Source organism: Felis catus, chromosome D3 (genome assembly GCF_018350175.1).
Source record: "Felis catus isolate Fca126 chromosome D3, F.catus_Fca126_mat1.0, whole genome shotgun sequence".
In the NCBI taxonomy this organism is placed as follows: domain Eukaryota; kingdom Metazoa; phylum Chordata; class Mammalia; order Carnivora; family Felidae; genus Felis; species Felis catus.
The window spans coordinates 52852055-52871889 of record NC_058379.1 but is presented as its reverse complement, the minus strand read 5'-3'; the positions used below and the strand labels follow the sequence as shown (position 1 = coordinate 52871889).

Here is a 19835-nt window from a genome sequence, read left to right as displayed (position 1 = left end):
TCCCAGAGAAGTTACAATAAGGCATCCTACAGCCACCTCCCCCAGCTGGCTTCTATACAGGCTGTCCTTAGGGCTTCTCTGATACTTTCTTTGTCTCTACAGAGATTCGGGGAAGGTACAAGATATTAGACAAGTTCTCACTTAAAATCATTGACCTAATTTGATGTGAATGATAAAATAGCTTTACATTTTAAAATGTTAGGTTAGGTACATCAGTTTTCTATTGTACTGACTAGCCAATCTCTTGTTATATATTTATCTTTAAGGTAGCCTTTTAAAAAAATAAAATAAAATAAAATAAGATAAAATAAAATAAAATAAAATAAAATAAAATAAAATAAGTGTAAAATAATCAGATCCTAAGCAATGGCTATGAGAATTATAAGTTATAGGAAATATAAGTGTTCGTCAATATACCTTTTTCTTTTCTTTTTCAGAAATGTGATACATACCAGTTAATAATGGAAGTGCGAGACATGGGGGGGCAACCTTTTGGTTTATTTAATACAGGAACAATTACAATTTCACTTGAGGATGAAAATGACAATTCACCATATTTTACTGAAACATCTGTGAGTACATCTTTGTATTTGTTTACCAAGGTTCACTTACTTTTTCAAAAAAACACATCTGGAATTTGGTAGCTCTGTGAGACTACACATTTTTGGTTTTAAGAGCTACTGCTTACAGATGACATATAAACAAAAAAAGATTTTCTGTAACAATAATTGAAGGACCGGGCATTTCTAAATGCTAGGGAAAAAACTATTCTCTTGGCTGTCTAATGGCCTCTTAACCCTTGATGCTTGCTGTTCATGTATTCATCATTTTCTTGGATGCCAAAGTCTGTTAGTGATGCCTTGGATTTAAATTCCTTTTATAGAGTACAGGAGAAGTGGCCCTCTCTCTGGTATCATTCTCACTTTAACTTCCTAAGATGTTAAAAGGAGACTAGCTTTGTGTTTTCTGCTCTGCTGGGAGATCAGTAAGTGCAGTGTGCACCTCCCCCCCACTCCCCCACCGTCATCTATATGCAGTCTTCCAACATCACATAGGAGCAAACTTTCCCTTAGGAAATACACAATACAAGAAATATATACAGGATGATACTTCCAGGAAATAGTTTTTCTTTCTTGAACTTTTAGTGAGTAATCTTCATTTTTTCATTAATCTATACCAGAGAACAAGTTAAAGAAGAGAGAACCCCTAGTGATAGGTACATTCATAGACTGTTTTATATGGATCCCTACAACTTTTAAGGGTATGTTTATCCCATATTTTATTTGAGAAAATGAAAAGTCAGTTAAATAACTTGCTCATGATCTCATACGTGTAGACCATGTAAGAGAAAAAACTGGGATTAGAATTAAGATCTGTTATACTTCAAAGGTATCAGGCTATCATCCCTCTATGAATTCATCTTACATCTCTAGAGGATTCTGATTTACTACTTTCTTTAGTCTTTTAATTAATATAATATGTTTCTGTAAACATTTATTCTTTGGAGGAAGAGGAAAAAATGTGATTTAATTTCTCAAAAAAGGAAAAACTTTTTCCTTAAAATGTTTGCTAGTGAATCAGAAGTAAATTAAAAACAAAAATTGGCATAGTAACAAATCATCCAGTAATAATAAGAAATCAATGTAGGTTATAATTATCTACAAATATTGAAGGTTTAATATGTTCATATAAAAGGGGCCAGAGACTGTAAATATTGAGGGGATTCAGAATAGAGACAAATCTGAGGGCTTGAATGATTTAGAGAAGTTTAGAAGTTAAGACATGAATTAGTCTTTGAAGAATGAGTAAGATTTGAAAAGTCAGTTTAGTGAGAAGTACACTATACATGAAATTTGTATATTCTTTCCAATATATGATTGCACGTTCTCATATCACTTTGTTGAATATTTCTTTAAATGTAAGTTTTAGAGTAGAAAATCATGTTAATGCTATGAATTTGTAATAACAGGGGACAATTGTTTTAGTATTTTACAGAAGTAGAAGAAAACAGAATTGATGTTGAGATTTTACGAATGGCGGTACATGATCAGGACTTACCAAACACTCCTCACTCAAAGGCTATATATAAGATCCTACAGGGAAATGAAAATGGAAACTTCAAAATTAGCACAGACCCCAATACAAATGAAGCAGTCTTGTGTGTTGTCAAGGTAAACAAGAACAAAAAAATGATCAAGCAATATTTTAAAAAATACTAACTTACACTTGGGCATTGCTATCTACATATCTATATCTATATCCTATGTACTATATATCTCTGTATGTATTTGACTGTATGTATGTGAACAGAGACAATGCTGAAATGATTTCTATTGGTTTACATAAATGTTTTGTTATGATGATTTTGTTATGATGATGATCTTACCCTCATCTTCATTCTTAGAAGGTAGGCATTAGGGCACCTGAGTGACTCAGTTGGTTAAGCATATGGGTCTTGATCTCAGCTCAGGTCATAATCTTGTGGTTCGTGAAATTGAGCCCTGTGTTAGGCTCTGCCCTAACAGCGAGGAGCCTCCTTAGGATTTTCTCTCTCTCTCTCTCTCTGCCCTTCCCCTGCTCATGCTTTCTCTCTCTCTCTTTCAAAATAAAGAAAAAAAAAAGAGGAAGAAGATAGGCATTATGGGTACAAAACACATTGTTCCATACGTAGTGAAAACCAAGGCAGAGAAATACTGTATTAGTAATCAAGTATTAGTCTTAGAAGAAACCTTAGATACCCACTTGTCCAAATCCTTTATTTTATGGAACACAAGACAGAAATAGAAGAATCACTACTGGAAGTCAAACCTCTTGACTTTTCAAGTGCCTCCATGCTCATATTATACTTTTACTTTTCTATAATGTACAAGACAGACTATTAAATATTAAGCAGCTATTCCTATTCTTTCTCCTATATTTGAGGTAGCCAGCATTTGGGGATTTTAAAAATTCAGTTGCGGGGCGCCTGGGTGGCGCAGTCGGTTAAGCGTCCGACTTCAGCCAGGTCACGATCTCGCGGTCCGGGAGTTCGAGCCCCGCGTCGGGCTCTGGGCTGATGGCTCAGAGCCTGGAGCCTGTTTCCGATTCTGTGTCTCCCTCTCTCTCTGCCCCTCCCCCGTTCATGCTCTGTCTCTCTCTGTCCCAAAAATAAATAAACGTTGAAAAAAAATTAAAAAAAAAAATTCAGTTGCAATTAGTGGCACCCAGAATGATTACTTGAACTAAATCTGGTTCTTTTTTCTCCCTTCAAAGTACTAATGAGGCCCGACCCTGCTGAGCTTCTGAGATCAGATGAGATCAGGCATATTCAGGGTGTTATAACTGTAGACAAATCTGATTCTTTTCAGAGTCCTTCTTTCCAGAGCCCTCACTAACCTGTTGCATAACTTTCCTGATTAATTTCTTAGGGACAGTGTATTTTCTTATGTATTCTTGTGCATATATGCACTCTTGTGTATATATGCACAAGTTGTACTTTCCTCCTAAGATTTTTAGAAAATGCCATTTAATTATTATATTGCTTTTTCTTTCTCTCACTCGTCTTGTTCTTTCTTGGGTTTTTTGTTTGTTTCTTTTTGTTTTTTTGAGGGGTCTAGGTTTCTTTCTCTTGCTTTCCTTTTTTTTTTGTTGTTGTCCTGATAGATTTTAGTCTCTAATTGTTTAACTTTTGTTTCAGGATGCTTCTCATTATTCAGTTCAGAACTGAGCACTTTGATTAGGAGCTATACAAACCTAAATATAATCATTAAAAAAACATAAATATAATGTACTTCAGTAATATCATAACTTTTACTCATACACTCAAAGCAACTGCTCCATTATAGCCAAATCTCATGTTCTAGTAGTCTAATTATTTTATATATTTCTATTTATACTTTTTTTTTAAATTTTTTTTTTCAACGTTTATTTATTTTTGGGACAGAGAGAGACAGAGCATGAACGGGGGAGGGGCAGAGAGAGAGGGAGACACAGAATCGGAAACAGGCTCCAGGCTCTGAGCCATCAGCCCAGAGCCCGACTCGGGGCTCGAACTCCCGGACCGCGAGATAGTGACCTGGCTGAAGTCGGACGCTTAACCGACTGCGCCACCCAGGCGCCCCATCTATTTATACTTTTTATATACCTCTTAGTTATCACTGTTACCTCATTTGATAAATTTGGATTTATTCAAACACTTATTCTGTATTTCTATTAATATTTAAACCTGTAATGAAAAACGTGAAGGCAAGACATTCTGAAAGAAAAGAGAGAAGAAAAATTGGTTGAATCGTCAACAATTTTGTATTTGATAGTGTTTGTTTCTCATTATAGGAAGTTAACTATTCATCTTTAACTACATTAGCACCTGCTTTGGGTAGCATTTTATATGCAAAAATGATATTCCTTTTTGTGCTAAAACTTGGAATCATACTTATAAGTCTTCTGTGATATACAGTGCTCCAAATTGACTGATTAAAGTATGCTTATTGAACAGGCATTGAACTATGAAGTCCATCGCGAGGTTGTTTTGCAAATTGGTGTACTTAATGAAGCACAATTCGCTAAAGCAGCAAACTCAAAAGCTCCTACTATGTGCACTACAACTGTCACTGTTAAAATTAAAGACAGTGATGAGGGCCCTGAATGCCAACCACCAGTAAAAGTTCTTCAGAGTACAGATGGCCTCCCAGTTGGAAAAGAACTCCAGGGATACAAAGCGTTGGATCCGGAAACACGCAGCGGTGAAGGCTTAAGGTAATGTATTCTTCAAAATAACATATTTTGAGATTATGTTCAATCTTTGGTTTGAGCATTTACATTTGATTTCTAAAAATTAGGTATAAGAAGATAGGAGACGAAGATAACTGGTTTGAAATTAATGAACACACTGGTGACTTGAGAACTATAAAAGTGCTAGATAGAGAATCAAAATTTGTAAAACACGACCAATACAATGTTTCCGTGGTTGCAATGGATGCAGGTGAGTACAGTTTTCTAGAAATACAGGATGTATCTTTAAGGAAATCTTGGGGTGAACTTTGTTTATTGCCAGATCCAAACTTAGTGTGAAATATGTTTGCACTGACTGCTCAATTTATTGGAGACCACCCAACATCAGCTCTAGTGCGTCAGTAACGCAAAGCTAGGAAGTGATGAATGAATGGCCAGAGACACGGTGGCCTCCTCCAGGATCTCCAGTCTTCAGGAGTACAGATTTAGATTATTATGGTTTGAACTTGCTGAAAGGGTTTAACCCACCTATAACAGTGGCTCAAGGTAAGTTTGTTCTGAGCGTCTCATAATGGGTAACAAAGCACTTAATCGTATTTCCTAAGAAATGATCAAACGACTCTTCAGTCTTTTGCTGTGGCTTACAGTCCTTCTGCTTAATTCTAGAACTTTTCTTGTGAAGAAGTGTCCTTCAGATATCATAAAGTAGTGTTTTCAAAACCCTTTTGAACGAACACTCCTACAGTAAACCATTTTTGAATGTGCACCATTGTAATGTGTGCCCTGACAGTTTCGTTTGTTTTGTAATGCAAGTGCTTGCCTGACTTAAGCTTTGATTGCTAAGGCATCCACTTCAAAGATGGCTATCTGCCATCTAGTCTGCCAAGCAGACTAGACAAAGACCCAAGCCACATCCCAATACCCCACGTTCCTTCATTTTAGAGATCTTGCTTGCTTTCAGGAACTGACCACTGGGGTTGCTTGTTTTCACTTCCCAGTGCTTTAAATTCTTGCTCCAATATTTTAAATTCACCAGTAAAGAATGAGCTCCAGAAACCCTTAGCCCCAACTCTTGACCCCGATAAAAGCAGTACCCCAGGCTTGCTTTTTTTCTTCCTGCCCACGACAACCTTGCTTTGTGGCCTCAGCTGAGCCACATAATTTCCAGGACCTTTTTTCTCCAAAAGCCTCCTGATGGCTATGGCACCTTGCAATCATCTAAGAACCACAAGGGCCAGTCCAGCCACAAAATTGGTTATCCACTGGCTGAGATCCGCACACAGCAACCTCCCTATATTTGCCACTATGTTTGTATACATGTGCTACTATTGCTAATGTATATACCATAAAAATATACAAACAAGCAATTGTAAAATGTTATTCCCATATGCCCAAAATACTTAGGTTTCAAAATCTAAAAGAAAATGTAAATGTGGCTATCATTACATAACCATGTACATATGATCTTCCCTTCCTCTTGATATCTCTCACACAGGCTTTTGATGTAGTTCTTTCAATATAGGAAGGACAAAAAAGCTACCAAAGAATGGTGAAAACATTAGCTGAGAAATATGATGTTGCCACCACTCTAAAACCATGGGTGATTTGCTACTCTTGTATAAACGAAAGTGAAATCTGAATGATTCAAGAACATGATTATTATGTCATTCAGAAGGATTTATTTCTCCTCATTTATTCCACAAATGTTGACAGTCTAGTAAGTTCCAAGTACCAGGCATGTTACCATGAAAACTAGAATTCCTAACACTGGGCAAATTCTCACATGATACCAGTTAAAGGACTATTATATTCTCATAAGAGGTTCTTGGTATGACAACTTTCCCCATAAATGTATGGATATCATAAGAGGGAGAAATCAGTTAAGAGCTGCCCAGATTAAAGGATAAAGGGAGATTTCAAGAAATGAAGAAGGTTGGTGATAGGAAAATGAAATACTATTTGAAGAGAAGGAAAATATGGAGAACAGAAATATGAGAAATTAACTTTGTCTTTGGTTGCTAAAAGTACAAGGAAATGAAATGCCACATCTAAACTGTAAGATTCTGTGTCCCAGGCTCACGAATAACCTGGGTGTGCTCAAGAAGAAATAAAGACATGGATATTACAAGTATTAATATAAGACGATATGGTGACACCAATGCTTTTGTTCATTGGAACTTTAATCCGTTAATCTGTATTTCCAAGGACCAAATATATAAGTAACTACTTATAGTTCCACGTGAACATTTACTTTTGATGCTCATACATGTTTCAGGATGATGACCCAGACATTCTTCTAGCTTTCCTAGAATCCAATTTATTTGCTTTGTTTCTTGTGTTAGTCTTCTTTGTTAAGCAGGCTGGTTTCCCCGCTGTCACTCTAGAAAACACTGTTTTATACACCCTCTGCCTAGTGTAGCACTGTCCCACCTGTTTGAGATTCAAGTCCCTTAACTTCAAATGAATGGCAGTGACATCTGTGATTGTTTCCACTCGTTTGTGTTCAGGTCTTCTCTTAATACTTCATAAGGCCCCCTTCCCAGGGAATAATATGTTAATTATCACAGGTGATGTGTCTTCTCTAGAAAAGGATGTTTCATTGTTTCTCATGTATATCCTGTTCCTGTAACTAGATTGATTGTGAAAATTAACACGTCTTTGTTAGTTTGGTGATTTTGAAGTTGTTACTTGTGTTCAGATCTAGCTACAAATTTCTGGAAGTATCAAAATGTTTATATCCTATTGCAGATTTCTTACTAGAAGACCTAGATCTTTCTTTTATTTGTAGATATTGCAAAATTTGTTCACATAGAATAGTTTCTAAATAGGTATATAGTGGGTGCCTTTTGTTAAGTAATTTAAAAGTCACTTTTAATAAATTAATTTTGTAGTTATTCAACAGACAAAAATCACTAAAGCATTCAAGATATCACTTAAGTCTTATTTCAAACTAAAAATGGATGATATTTATATATGATTTGTAGTGGTGTTTATGATAAATTCAACATATACACTCAAAATTTAGACTGGTATTGGAAGCAAAAAAAAAGAAAACATCAATTATTTTTCTGTTTATTTCAATTTTGAAAGCTTGTCATTTATTGTAGTTTATTATCCTATCACAAATGATAAATTTTAAACTTGTTTTTTGAGCTGCATTATCGTTTAAACACAAATAATGGGCAATGTTGTCATTAAAAATATTTATGGAGGCTTAATGTGTAAAGTATTAGTACAATACCAGTGGCCATCTAGAGATGAGTAAGAACTCCTATTGTCAAAAACATATTTATTGAATGAGGGAGGGGGTGCAAATTTATTTTTATAGTTTATTCAACTAAGTTTTTTGGAAAGTATAAAATAGTAATAGCATTACTATTATGTTCAGTGTGTTAGTATGAAGTTATAAGTTAGCGAATAAATGCTGGGAAGATCAATAGGCTATCAAGGTGAGTATGACTCAGTTCTTAGGACGAACATGTTCACAGTTCAGTGTGTGAGTCAATGATGACCAAAGTGCTGTGGGAACTCAAAGGAGAATATTGCTACCATTGTCCATATAAGTCACAGCAAGTTTCACGAGGAGGCGATATTTGAGGGGATTCTTGAAGGATAACCAGATTTTGTCAGGCAAAGAGAAAGACAAAAGTATTCCTAGCAGTGGCAACAGAATGTACCAAAGCAGACAAGAAGGAGCACACCTCGTGGGTTTGATAAGTTTCACAAAGTCTGAGCAAAGAGGATGTGAGGAAATGAGTCAGGAGAGGAAGTCAAAGGAAGTGACTGATGACCAAAGCCTTTGTATTTTCAGGATGAACATATGCTCTTCAGAAAGGTGTAAGAAATCAATTTTATTTTCAACTGGTTGCTCTGTAGTGATATTACTTATAATCTCATACCTTTTTATTTTAAAAAGCACCTCAAGATACCTGATACAGCCATCAATCTTTAATGAAGAGTGACATGTCACTATTTGTACTTGTAGCAATAGTATTTGTGCTCTAAAAAGTGTGTGAAATTCAAGTTCAGATAGCCAGTAGAAAGCAGATGTCATCTGTGTAGCATAGAGATGTTGAAAATAAAGTCTTAAGTAAAAATATGCTGGTTTTAATCTTTCTTAGCTGGCAGATCATGCACGGGAACCCTGGTAGTTCTTCTGGAAGATAATAACGATCACCCACCGCAAATTGATAAAGAAGTGACAATTTGCCAGCATGCTAAGGATTATGCCGTTCTCGAACCTGTAGACGCAGATGGACCTGAGAATGGTCCACCTTTTGAATTCTTTCTGGATAATTCTGCCAACAAACTTTGGAATTTAGAAACAAAGGATGGTATGTAATTCTGCTTAATCTTCTAATCATTAGGAACTTAGGATGGCTGATGATGTTGACATTCACTTTAGTTCATTATGATAAACATTCATTTTAGGAAATTATTTTATTGATCCCCCCAAAAGGTAATACCTTGCCTTTTATTTATTTATTTTTGAAAAACCCTTGTTAGCTTTAATGAACCTCCTTCCACATGGCTTCAGGCTACCAGGATGCAGAGCCCCTCACCCCACACCCCACTGTAGCTTCTCTGCTCTTCTACTGGAGAACCTGGCCTTCACGATGACAGGCTGTCTGGGAGCTTTCCCTTCCCCAAAACTTTGCAGTAGCCCGATCGGACCACATCAGTGATGGGAGCAGCTCCAGTCTTGTTTTTGACAGCACGTACCCATGTCTGCTCACCGACTAAAGTCCACGCTGTATCAAGGTTGTCCGTTGGGCAGAAGCTCTGGTTCCTCTTTACCTGATAATGCCTTCTACCAACTTTTCCAAAGTGACATAGGTGATATTTGTTGAAGTTGATCCTATGAAGTTGATCCTATGGTGGTGCATGTCACTAGCATTATTTATTACCCTGGGCTCCTGGCTGCTTCTGGGACTTGCTGATGCAACTGTGGCTTTGGCTCATGTGACCCCAAAGGTTCTGGGTTTTCCTCAGTGTGGATGGCATGTTGCAGCCCAGACAGGAACAATACCTTAATTTTTTTTTTTTAAGTTTATTTATCTTGAGAGAGAGAACCGGTGGGGAGGAGTAGAGGGAGAGGGGGACAGAAGATCCGAGGCAGGCTCTGTGCTGACAGCAGAGAATCAGATGCGAGGCTCCAACCCAAGAACTGTGAGATCATGACCTGAGCCAAAGTTGGACGCTTAACAGACTAGGCCACCCGGAGCCTGAATACCTTACTTTTTTTAAAGAAATGGATAATATATTTATGTTTAGATTCTTATTCCAAATATCTTTTAAGAAAACATATAAATATAATATGTGAATAACATTAAGTATAGCTTAGCCTAATGTAAGTGGAGAGTAATATTAATTAATTTTCCTAGTTTTTCAAGAAATCAAAATCATTTTTAAGAAATAAAAATGAACCACTAGCATTTTTCCTTTAAGCTAAATCCTGCACCTTCTCTCCTCCTCCCTCCACCCCAAGAATACCAAGGAAGAATAATATTGCTATTGAAAGGTCATAGGGGTGCCTGGGTGGCTCAGTCAGTTGACTGTCAGACCTCAGCTCAAGCCATGATCTTGCAGTTTGTGAGTTCGAGCCCCGCATCAGGCTCTGTGCTGACGGCTAGGAGGCTGGAGCCTGCTTCCGATTCTGTGTCTCCCTCTCTCTCTCTGCCCCTTCCCTGCTCACGTGGTCTCTCTCTCTCTCTCTCTTAAAAAAAAAAAAGTCATATAAGTATATTTTTTCTCTGCCTTTTTTTCCCTCTAGGTAAAACTGCCATTCTTCGTCAGCGACAAATTCTTGACTATAACTATTATACTGTGCCTATCATAATAAAAGATAGACATGGTTTAGATGCAAAACACATGTTAACAGTGAGAGTATGTGACTGTACAACCCCATCTGACTGTAAGATGAATATTAAAAATGTGAGAGATTTTAAGCCATCAAATGTAATACTTGGAAGATGGGCTATTCTTGCCATGGTGTTGGGTTCTGCATTGCTGTTATGTAAGTATAATTATCTAGAATGTATTAGTTGAAGTCTTATCTAATATTTAAAATATATATATGGTAATTCTTTATTTAATGGCCTTTATAGCCTTTGGTAAATGTCTCCTTTTGAAATCTTGTATGTACTATATGACTTGGGGTTCTGATTCACAGAAGACACTTATCAGCAAGAGCAGATTAAATTCAAAGTAATTTTCAGAGGTGTCCCCTTAGTTCTTCCAATGATAAGTTGTGAGATACTGGATAAATCATTTCCGCTTCTTTGAGCTCATTTTTCCATAAGTAAAATAAAGAGGTTGTAGAAAAGTAATGTTAAGATTCCATCGCATACAAAACAGTCTTTTAACCAGTCAAGTTTATGCACAAAAAGAATAGTGAAGAGTACTTCCAAAACTCACTTAGATGTTTATGCTCAATGTTATTAATGAAGTGATTTAACATACATTTTTTTAAGTTTATTTACTTAATTTGAGAGAGTGTGTGAGTGGGGGAGGGACAGAGAGAGAAAGAATCCCAAGTAGGTTTCAGACTGTCAACACAGAGCCCGACATGGGGCTCCATCCCATGAACCTTGAGATCATGACCTGAGTGGAAATCGGGAGTGGGACACTCAACTGACTAAGCCACCCAGGCGCCATGATTTAACATACATCTTAAGAAGACTCCAATGAGAGGCGCCTGGCTGGCTCAGTCAGAGGAGGCAACCCTTAATCTCTCAGGATGGTGAGTTTAAGCTCCACATTGGGTGTAGAGATTACTTAAAAACAAAGAAATAAACAAACAAACTTAAAAAAAAATAAGAAAAGAACATTAGAACTCTTAAAAAAAGAAACAAACAAAAAGGAACCCAGTGTGTGGAAAATGGTCATATGGTAAGCCACTGAGGAAAAGTAATGCATACAAAGAATGTTAAGATTTTGCGTTCTTCAAACTGTTGTTTTAGAGATGCAAAAGTGATGGAAATCACTCCCCACACTTCTGCGCCCTTCCTTCCACTCACACTCCCTTTCCTTTCTTTTTTGACAGTTTATTTTACTCTATAATCTATCTGCATTTAGAGACTTTCCCCATCATCTTTACTGTGTCCTAACTCATTGATTTGAGTTTCAGGTGAAATAGGATGTTCCCCTTAGCACTATTAGTAGTCGGCATACACTTTCAAAATTGGGCACTGGTTTTATGTAAATGCCTTACATGCTTGTATTTATGCCTAATACCCTTTAAGTGGGTTCTGTATGGATTTTAAGTACCAACAATACAAGCTTAAATTTCCATCAAAGGGAGTTGCCGTTTGAGTGTGGAGGAAATAAGAGAATCATTGAAGTTAATTCTGAACTTGGGAAGAGACTTGTTAATAAACTATGCTCACTTCATCCTTATTACTTTTTATTGATTTCTTTCTCATTTAGCCTACTAATCTCAATAAGACAGAGATGGTCTACATACGAATACATTTGTTAATATTCTGTTTTAAATTTTATGACCCAAAGAGATCTCAATTTATGGAACAAAATTTTTTTAAAGTTCTGTGAAGAAACTTAAAAGAAAAATCATACGATTTAAATGATTTAATATATACTTGCATGAAAAAAATACTATTTTACTTAAATGCTTTTTATTTTTTAGGTATTCTGTTTACTTGTTTCTGTGTTACTGCTAAGAGAACAGTAAAGAAATGTTTTCCAGATGTAGCCCAGCAAAATTTAATTGTGTCAAATACTGAAGGACCTGGAGAAGAAGTGATGGTAAATTAGATTTCACTTTCCTATGAATTGTTTGGTGATGGATGATAACAGTTGATTATCATGTAATAACAGTAATAATAATAACAGCTAATGTTTATTGAGCACTTACTATGCCAAGCAGAATTTCACATGACCTGCATACATTAATTCATTTAAACTTCATGATTCTATTGTATTAGTTTCACAGGACTGCAAAGAATCACAAACTGGTAGTTCCTGTATTATGGCAACATAAATCACATCTTCGGTTGGCATTCTCTCCATGTGTGCATGTCTGTGTTTAAATTTGGCCTTTGGATTAGGGACCCACCCTAGTTGAGTATGACCTCATCTTAGTTTAACTAAATGCATATCTAATGACCTGTTTTCAAACAAATTACATTCTAAGACCCTGAAGATTAGGACTTCAATATGTGAATTTTGGTGGGGAAGAAATGAAAGCAAACTGTTAGCTTCAATTTGATTCATTCATTTTATAACTCTAACTTTATTTTTAGGAAGCAAATATTAGACTGCCCACACAGACATCCAACATTTGTGACACAAGCATGTCTGGTGGCACTCTTGGTGGCCAAGGAGTCAAAACACAGCAAAGCTTTGAGATGGTCAAAGGCGGCTACACTTTGGATTCCAGCAAAGGAGGTGGACATCAGACCTTGGAATCTGTCAAGGGAGCAGGACAGGATACTGGCAGATACACATACACAGACTGGCACAGCTTCACCCAACCTCGGCTTGGCGAAGTGAGTGCCAATGTCTTCAAGATGATATTACGTGAGAGTTTAAACACGATTTATAAGTCAGGATTTCCCAAAAGTTTTACTCTCCATGCACCTAGAACTCATCACCTTTTTAGTGTTTAATTACCATAGATACAGATTTCAGGCCCAAACCCAAAGGCAAAATGATCTTTTAAAGTTTAAGTTTTAAAATAACATTTATGAAACTACAGAAGCATCTAGGAGTGGCATATGTAGACATGTTTAGGAGGTATAAAAAGACCAATAGCTTCTTCCCCCCAAATTAGCAGGAAGATCACCTGGAGTGAAAGATTTATGTGGACTGATCATAAATTGTAAATATTTTTTGGTGTATTAAATCCTCTGTGTAGTCATTAAGTACCGGCTACCAGCATCAATCAGGTAGACTGTTAAGTTTTTATTTTGGGTGTTAGTTCCTTGTTTTATGTTCAGATTAATCAATATTGACTAATATTAGCCACTTTAATATATTCCATTATTATCACTATATAATAATGTATAAACAGAAGAATCATAACCTATATTGGTCCCCCAAATACGTGAAGAAATTACAAAGATACGCTGCAACTATGCAAACCTTATGTCAAATGGGAAATTGGAAGTTAGCTTTGTGATATGTGTGTAGCTTTAACTTTCATAAATGTGTTCACTAGGAGCATTTATATATCTGCTATATTTTCAGAATGAATATAATACAGACCAATCATGTGCATTTTTTATATGTAGGAATCCGTTAGAGGACACACTCTGATTAAAAATTAAACAGTAAAAGGTAAATCAAAGACATTATTTTTAAGCTAATATGTTTAGGTGTTTTTAAAAAAAATAATAAAATGTGCTCTTTTTTGATACAGAAGGTGTATCTGTGTGGACAAGACGAGGAGCATAAACATTCCGAAGACTACGTTCGCTCGTATAACTATGAAGGGAAAGGGTCTGTGGCCGGCTCTGTAGGCTGCTGCAGTGATCGGCAGGAAGAAGAAGGGCTTGAGTTTCTTGATCATCTGGAACCCAAATTTAGGACGCTAGCAAAGACGTGTGTCAAGAAATAAAATGTGCGTTTTAATGGAGAAACATCCACAAACGCATATGCAGGAGTTTATTAAATGTAAAATGATAGCAGCATCTGCTAATATGTTTGTTTATTGGAGGTAAACTTCGAGTCATGTATAGATAAGGATACTATAAATACAAAACTCCTCTAAATTCTCCTCGTCTGATATAACTTCCATGTTCTCTATAAATAGAAGGTTCATGTGTTAATTTTCTTTTACATGCATGTATATATTGCCCTTTTCAGCACTGTGCTGTGTGCTTTCTTTCATCTTCCATGTGGGAATTTATGGTACCCTGTATGCTATAGAAGTGGATGGTGGGAGAGCTGGGTATTGTGGAGGCAAATGAGAAATGAATTTTAATTTTAGATGAAAATTAAATATTTTCTTCAACAACATGGGGAGGTTGCTCTTAGAAACGCTCTTAGAAATATTGTCTTTGGTGCCAGAGAATTGATTCCTCTACCTGAGTGGCTATGTATTGAAGGATTTTTAAGTATTCTTTGGTACAGTCTTCAGTTTGGTAAATAGGTGTTCATTTCTCACTACACTTTTCACCCTGCGGAGGTGTTCCCAGTACTGTGCTTTCAGGGGCCTTCAGCGCTTGGTCCTTGGATCTCTGTCCATATGGATGCGTAATCAGATTCCTACAGCTTCTAGACTGTGGGAAAGACAGGAGCAGAAGAAGCTCTCAGGGCAATTTGAGCCACAGAGATTTTGTAAGGATCAGACGGGAGGATGTACTATTACCTTTTTAAAATGTAAATACCTTGGCAAGAACATGCGCTCTCTAGTTTGACAGAGGCCCACCATCTCCAAGCGTTTGTGAAACCAGCCTGGAAGGCATTAGACTTGCAACCCTGATCCATGGTGCTTAGCCCTTTAAATATGCTAAAAATGGAATGAGCATCCGTAATAGAATTTAATACTCTGCTTACATTGGTAATTACTTTAAGAAAATTGAAAATCAGAAATAATGAATTTCTGGCATGTAAATGTTAAACCATTGAAATGAATGATGGATAAATGGACACGAGTTAATAAATTATTTTGAATATATAACATCTTAATAGGATATTCCATTAATTAATTTAGAAAGAAATATCCATTTGAATAATATTTTAATAGTCTTTGTGCCAAACTCTATAAATTTACAGTGACAGTATATATCACACGGAAATTTCTCATTCAGACAAAAAAAATGTTTCTTTTTAAAAAATCTATTAACTGGTTAACAATTGAAAAAAGAGTGGTGATTTTTTAAAATTTTGTAAGTAAAATTTTGTAATTAGTCCTCTGATTCTCAATTACCGCTTTGAATTAAAGGTGTTTCTTGATGTGAAATTGGATATTAGAGCAGAATAAAAAAGTAGTTTTAATAAATAAGATTTTATTTTATAGGATGTCAGCAATGTATGATTTTTATAGCAATTGTGAGTAAAATAATTTTGGGGGGTAATGCAATTTCTGTTGTCTGACATATATTATGCTAAGAATAGTACCCATTTTGAAATTTTTAAATATAATGTTAAAATTTGGAATATATTCATGCCATGTTATATTCTTGAATATAGGTGCAGAATGTTTTTTGAACAATTAAAAATCTTTAGCTGAACATTAACTTATATGTGTTAGTTTATGTTTTCATTTCTTACGTTTACTTAAATAGGACAGAGAAATTTTATATCTGAACTTAAAGTACAATTAGAGGCCAAAGGTTAGCAAAATAAGACACTTTAAAAATATTAGCAGAATTGTTAGAAGGTGTGGAAAATGAATTTGTTTAAGCAGTTTTGGCTATTATAGATATTTTCAAATATTATTAAAAATTATCTCACAGAGGAACTATGACTTGTCTTTTATTTAGGAAATTCACATTCTCTGTTTACACTCAAAATTAAATGTTATTTGTATGACTGAGAAAATTTATGAAACTCCATTGTACTGTTGACCAATTTAGTTTGTTAATAAAACATTGTATTTTATGGATTATTTCATACAAGTTAACCATCAATTGTCAATAAGTGAATCGGTATGAATTGTTTTTCTGTAATTAAATCTGTAGTTAGGGAAAATATACAATTAAATCTTTCTTATCTTGATTCAGATCTCAAAGTACTTCATGTGAAAAAATTCCTTGGGAGCACCAAGATAGATGAAAATTGATATAATTGCTATAATAATTGGCTTTGTTAAATACCTCTTTAACTTTGCCAAGCTTTCATTTCCCCTGAGTTGATTAAAAATGTTTTGTTAAACTTGGTATCTATGCTTATGCTTACTTTTAGAAAATGGAATATGCTGTGTTATTTGGAAATTGCTCACAATAGATGTTTTAGAGTTGAGGATTTTTGTGATCACAGAAAAGAAAAGCCAACTCCATATTGTGGTGTCTTAGTTTTAAAAGTCCTGTTCCAGTAGAAAACCCTCGGTCAGATTACAGTAATGAAACAAAACAGACTGTGTGTATTGCTAAACATCTCTGGTGTCTTATCTGCTTTTCTAGTAAATCCAAAGGAACATTCCATTTGTCCAGATACTGCATTTGGTTTTCTGCTTACACAGGGAAAAGAAAATAAAACTGTAGCAGGGGAAAACATTACTAAGAATGGATGGACCCCTGTATATTTTGTAAGGTTCAGTAAAATTAAGTGAGCATAATTTAAAAAAACTCTTTGGTAGTGTTGCACTAAAAAAAAATAAAAATAACCACACTTAATCTGAAATCCTTACCACTAACAATAAAATTACCACTTCCAACTATACAAATAGACTGTTTTTTTTTTTAATGTTTATTTATTTTTGAGAGAGAGAGAGACAGAGTATGAACAGAGGAGGGGCAGAAAGGGGGAGACACAGAATTGGAAGCAGGCTCCAGGCTCTGAGCTGTCAGCACAGAGCCCTACGGGAGCCTTACCTCACATATGGTAAGATTATGACCTGAGCCAAAGTCAGACGCTTAACCAACTGAGCCACCCAGGCGGCCCGACAAATAGACTGTTTAAGAAGCATCATAAAAACAAATATATGAAGTACATTCATAACACACATTTTGTAGATATTGATCAGATTATTTAAAAATCTTCACTGTTAAAGAACAAAACTTTATGGGGCGCCTGGGTGGCTCAGTCGGTTAAGTGTCTGCCTTTTGGTTTTGGCTCGGGTCATGATCTCCTGGTTCATGGGTTCGAGCCCTACATTGGGCCCTGCACTTAAGCTGCGGAGCCTGCTTGGGATTCTCTGTCTCCCCCTCTCTCTCTTCTCTCTCTCTCTCTCTCTCTCTGCCCCTCCTCCACTGTCTGTCTCTTTCTCTCTCTCTCTCTCTTTCTCAAAAATAAATAAACATTAAAAAAAAGAAGAACAAAACTTTAACTGAGTAAATTAGAGAATGTAAATGGCTTTATTCAAGAACTCATGAATTTGTCAGCTGCCCCACTAGTATACCATAGACAGACGCTACCATTGTGCAAAATGGAAAGTTTTTATAGGCAAAAGGAGAGTGTGAGGGTGGGGGGTGGGGGGAAAGAAGAAAGTCATTAGCAAAAGAAAAGCCAGGCAAGGGTCTTATGCAGATTATCTCAGTAATGCTGATCAGGAAATTTCAGATTGACTCTTTAAAGGTCACATTTCTGGGAGAGTTTGAAACTGAAATTAAGTCATGGGTTGCCATCCTAGGGGCAAATGACTCCATTTTGGGCCTGTTGTTTCTTTTCCAACACATTTTTTTTTTTTTTTTTTTTTTTTTTTTTTTTTAAGAGAGAGAGAAAGCGAAAGAGAGAGAACACCATGGGGAGGCAGGGGCGGGGCATTGTGAGATCCTGACTTGAATGGAAATCAAGAGTCTGATGCCTAACCTACTAAGCCACCCTGGAGTTCCCCCAATACTATTCACAGTAGTTTTTTTGTTGTTTTGTTGTTTTCTTAATTTTTAGAGGGAGAGAGTGAAAGGGGCAGAGAGAGAGAAGAATCCCAAGCAGGCTCCATGCTCAACAGAGCCTGATGGCGGTCTAGATGCCACGACCCTGGGATTGTGACCTGAGCTGAAATCCAGTCAACCACTGAACCACCCAGGAGCCCCTAAAGTAAGTTTTTTGATAAGAATAAAATGTCCCTTGAAAACACCAATCTACAGAGTTAAAAGTTATTTCCAGATTGTAGAGGAAAAAAAAAAAATAGAAACAAGTATGACCTTTCTCTGTATTTGGCCCAACAATACATAGGGCCTCAACATTCACAAAATTTTTTTTTAATGTTTATTTATTTATTTATTTTCAATGTTTATTTACTTTTGAGACAGAGAAAGAGCACAAGCGGGGGAGGGGCAGAGAGAGAGGGAGACACAGAATCTCCAGCAGGTTCTAGGTTCTGAGCTGTCAGCACAGAGCTGGACATGGGGCTCGAACCCACAAACTGTGAGATCGTGACCTGAGCCAAAGTAGGACGCTTAACCAATTGAGCTACCCAGGTGCCCCTGGACTTCAACATTTTTAAAATTTATTTATTTTGAGAGAGAGAGAAAGAGAGAGAGAGAGAAGAGAGAGAGAGAGAGAGAGAGAGAGAGAGAGAGAAAATCTCAAGCAGACTGTGTGCACAGAGCTCAATGCTGGGCTCAAACTCATGAACTGTGAGATCATTACCTGAGCCAAAATCAAGAGTCAGATGCTTAATCAACCTACTGAGCCACACAGGCACCCTGAGGACTTCAACATTTAAAATAATTAGTTGTCAGTGTGCAATAAATAATACCTATAATTTTGGAATGTTCTTATTTGCCTATGTTTAGGGACCTTTAAATGCTATAACATGGAATTATTAATATTTAAAAAAGCTTCAAAACTTCACTGGAGATAGCTAAGGTTTCACCTAGAATTCATGCCAAAAGTTCAGGTAGTATTATTTTCTGCCAAATATAGTACAAGAAAATCTAAAAGGAACTCTCTAATCCACAGTGGAAATGAAAGAATTTCTTTGCGTTGGCTTTGCGTCTCCTGATGTATGTAGAAAATTCAGGATTTAAGGGTGGGTGACATTTATATAGTCCAGTTCTATAAAATCTGAAATCCAAATTCACAAAGACATTTCATCCATAGTAGGTATTTTACAAGATAGATTTGTTACTGTCTAAGCCCACCATATTTCTCACCTGTTTGAGATCCATACTGAAATTCTATTATTAGTGATTCTTGATATGTGATTCTGAGACCGGCAGCATCAACATCACAAAGGATTATGTTAGAAATGCTAATTTTGGGGTCTGTCCCCCCAGACCCATTAAATAGGAAACACTGGGTTTAAGGTTCTCCTGGAGTGGCTGATGTATTATCAAATTCACCTCTGTACCAGCTCTTTGCTACTTGGGCTCCATCTGAGAGTTTGTGAGGAAAGTGGATTCGGGCCCCACCCCCAGACCTATTGAATCATAATGTGCTTTTCAACAAGATCCCCGGGAGATCTGTATGCACCTGAAACCTTGACTAGCATATAGATGATCCCTTGAGAGGAACCTGCAAGTAGGTTCCTGCAAGAGGAACCTATGAGCTGCACA

General features: G+C 36.3%; 1 protein-coding gene and 1 pseudogene across 4 annotated transcripts in view; one reads left to right on the top strand and one right to left on the bottom strand.

Moving 5' to 3' along the window:
* The window catches only part of DSC1 (desmocollin 1), a 346452-nt gene extending 329899 nt beyond the window's left edge, over window positions 1-16553 (top strand). For 2 of the 4 annotated variants that reach the window (XM_019815119.3, XM_006938832.3), the window contains 10 exons: window positions 438-572; window positions 1986-2171; window positions 4475-4734; window positions 4818-4960; window positions 8832-9044; window positions 10484-10726; window positions 12356-12474; window positions 12972-13217; window positions 13962-14007; window positions 14090-14223. In XM_019815119.3, the coding sequence (XP_019670678.1) occupies window positions 438-572; window positions 1986-2171; window positions 4475-4734; window positions 4818-4960; window positions 8832-9044; window positions 10484-10726; window positions 12356-12474; window positions 12972-13217; window positions 13962-13997 (1581 nt within the window). In that variant the 3' untranslated portion in view covers window positions 13998-14007; window positions 14090-14223. Of the gene's footprint in view, window positions 1-437; window positions 573-1985; window positions 2172-4474; window positions 4735-4817; window positions 4961-8831; window positions 9045-10483; window positions 10727-12355; window positions 12475-12971; window positions 13218-13961; window positions 14008-14089 lie in introns of all 4 variants that reach the window. The other 2 variants (XM_019815118.2, XM_003995095.5) reach the window with 1 other exon arrangement.
* On the bottom strand, window positions 9244-10066 carry LOC109493392 (annotated as a pseudogene).
* Window positions 16554-19835: the final 3282 nt, after the last annotated feature.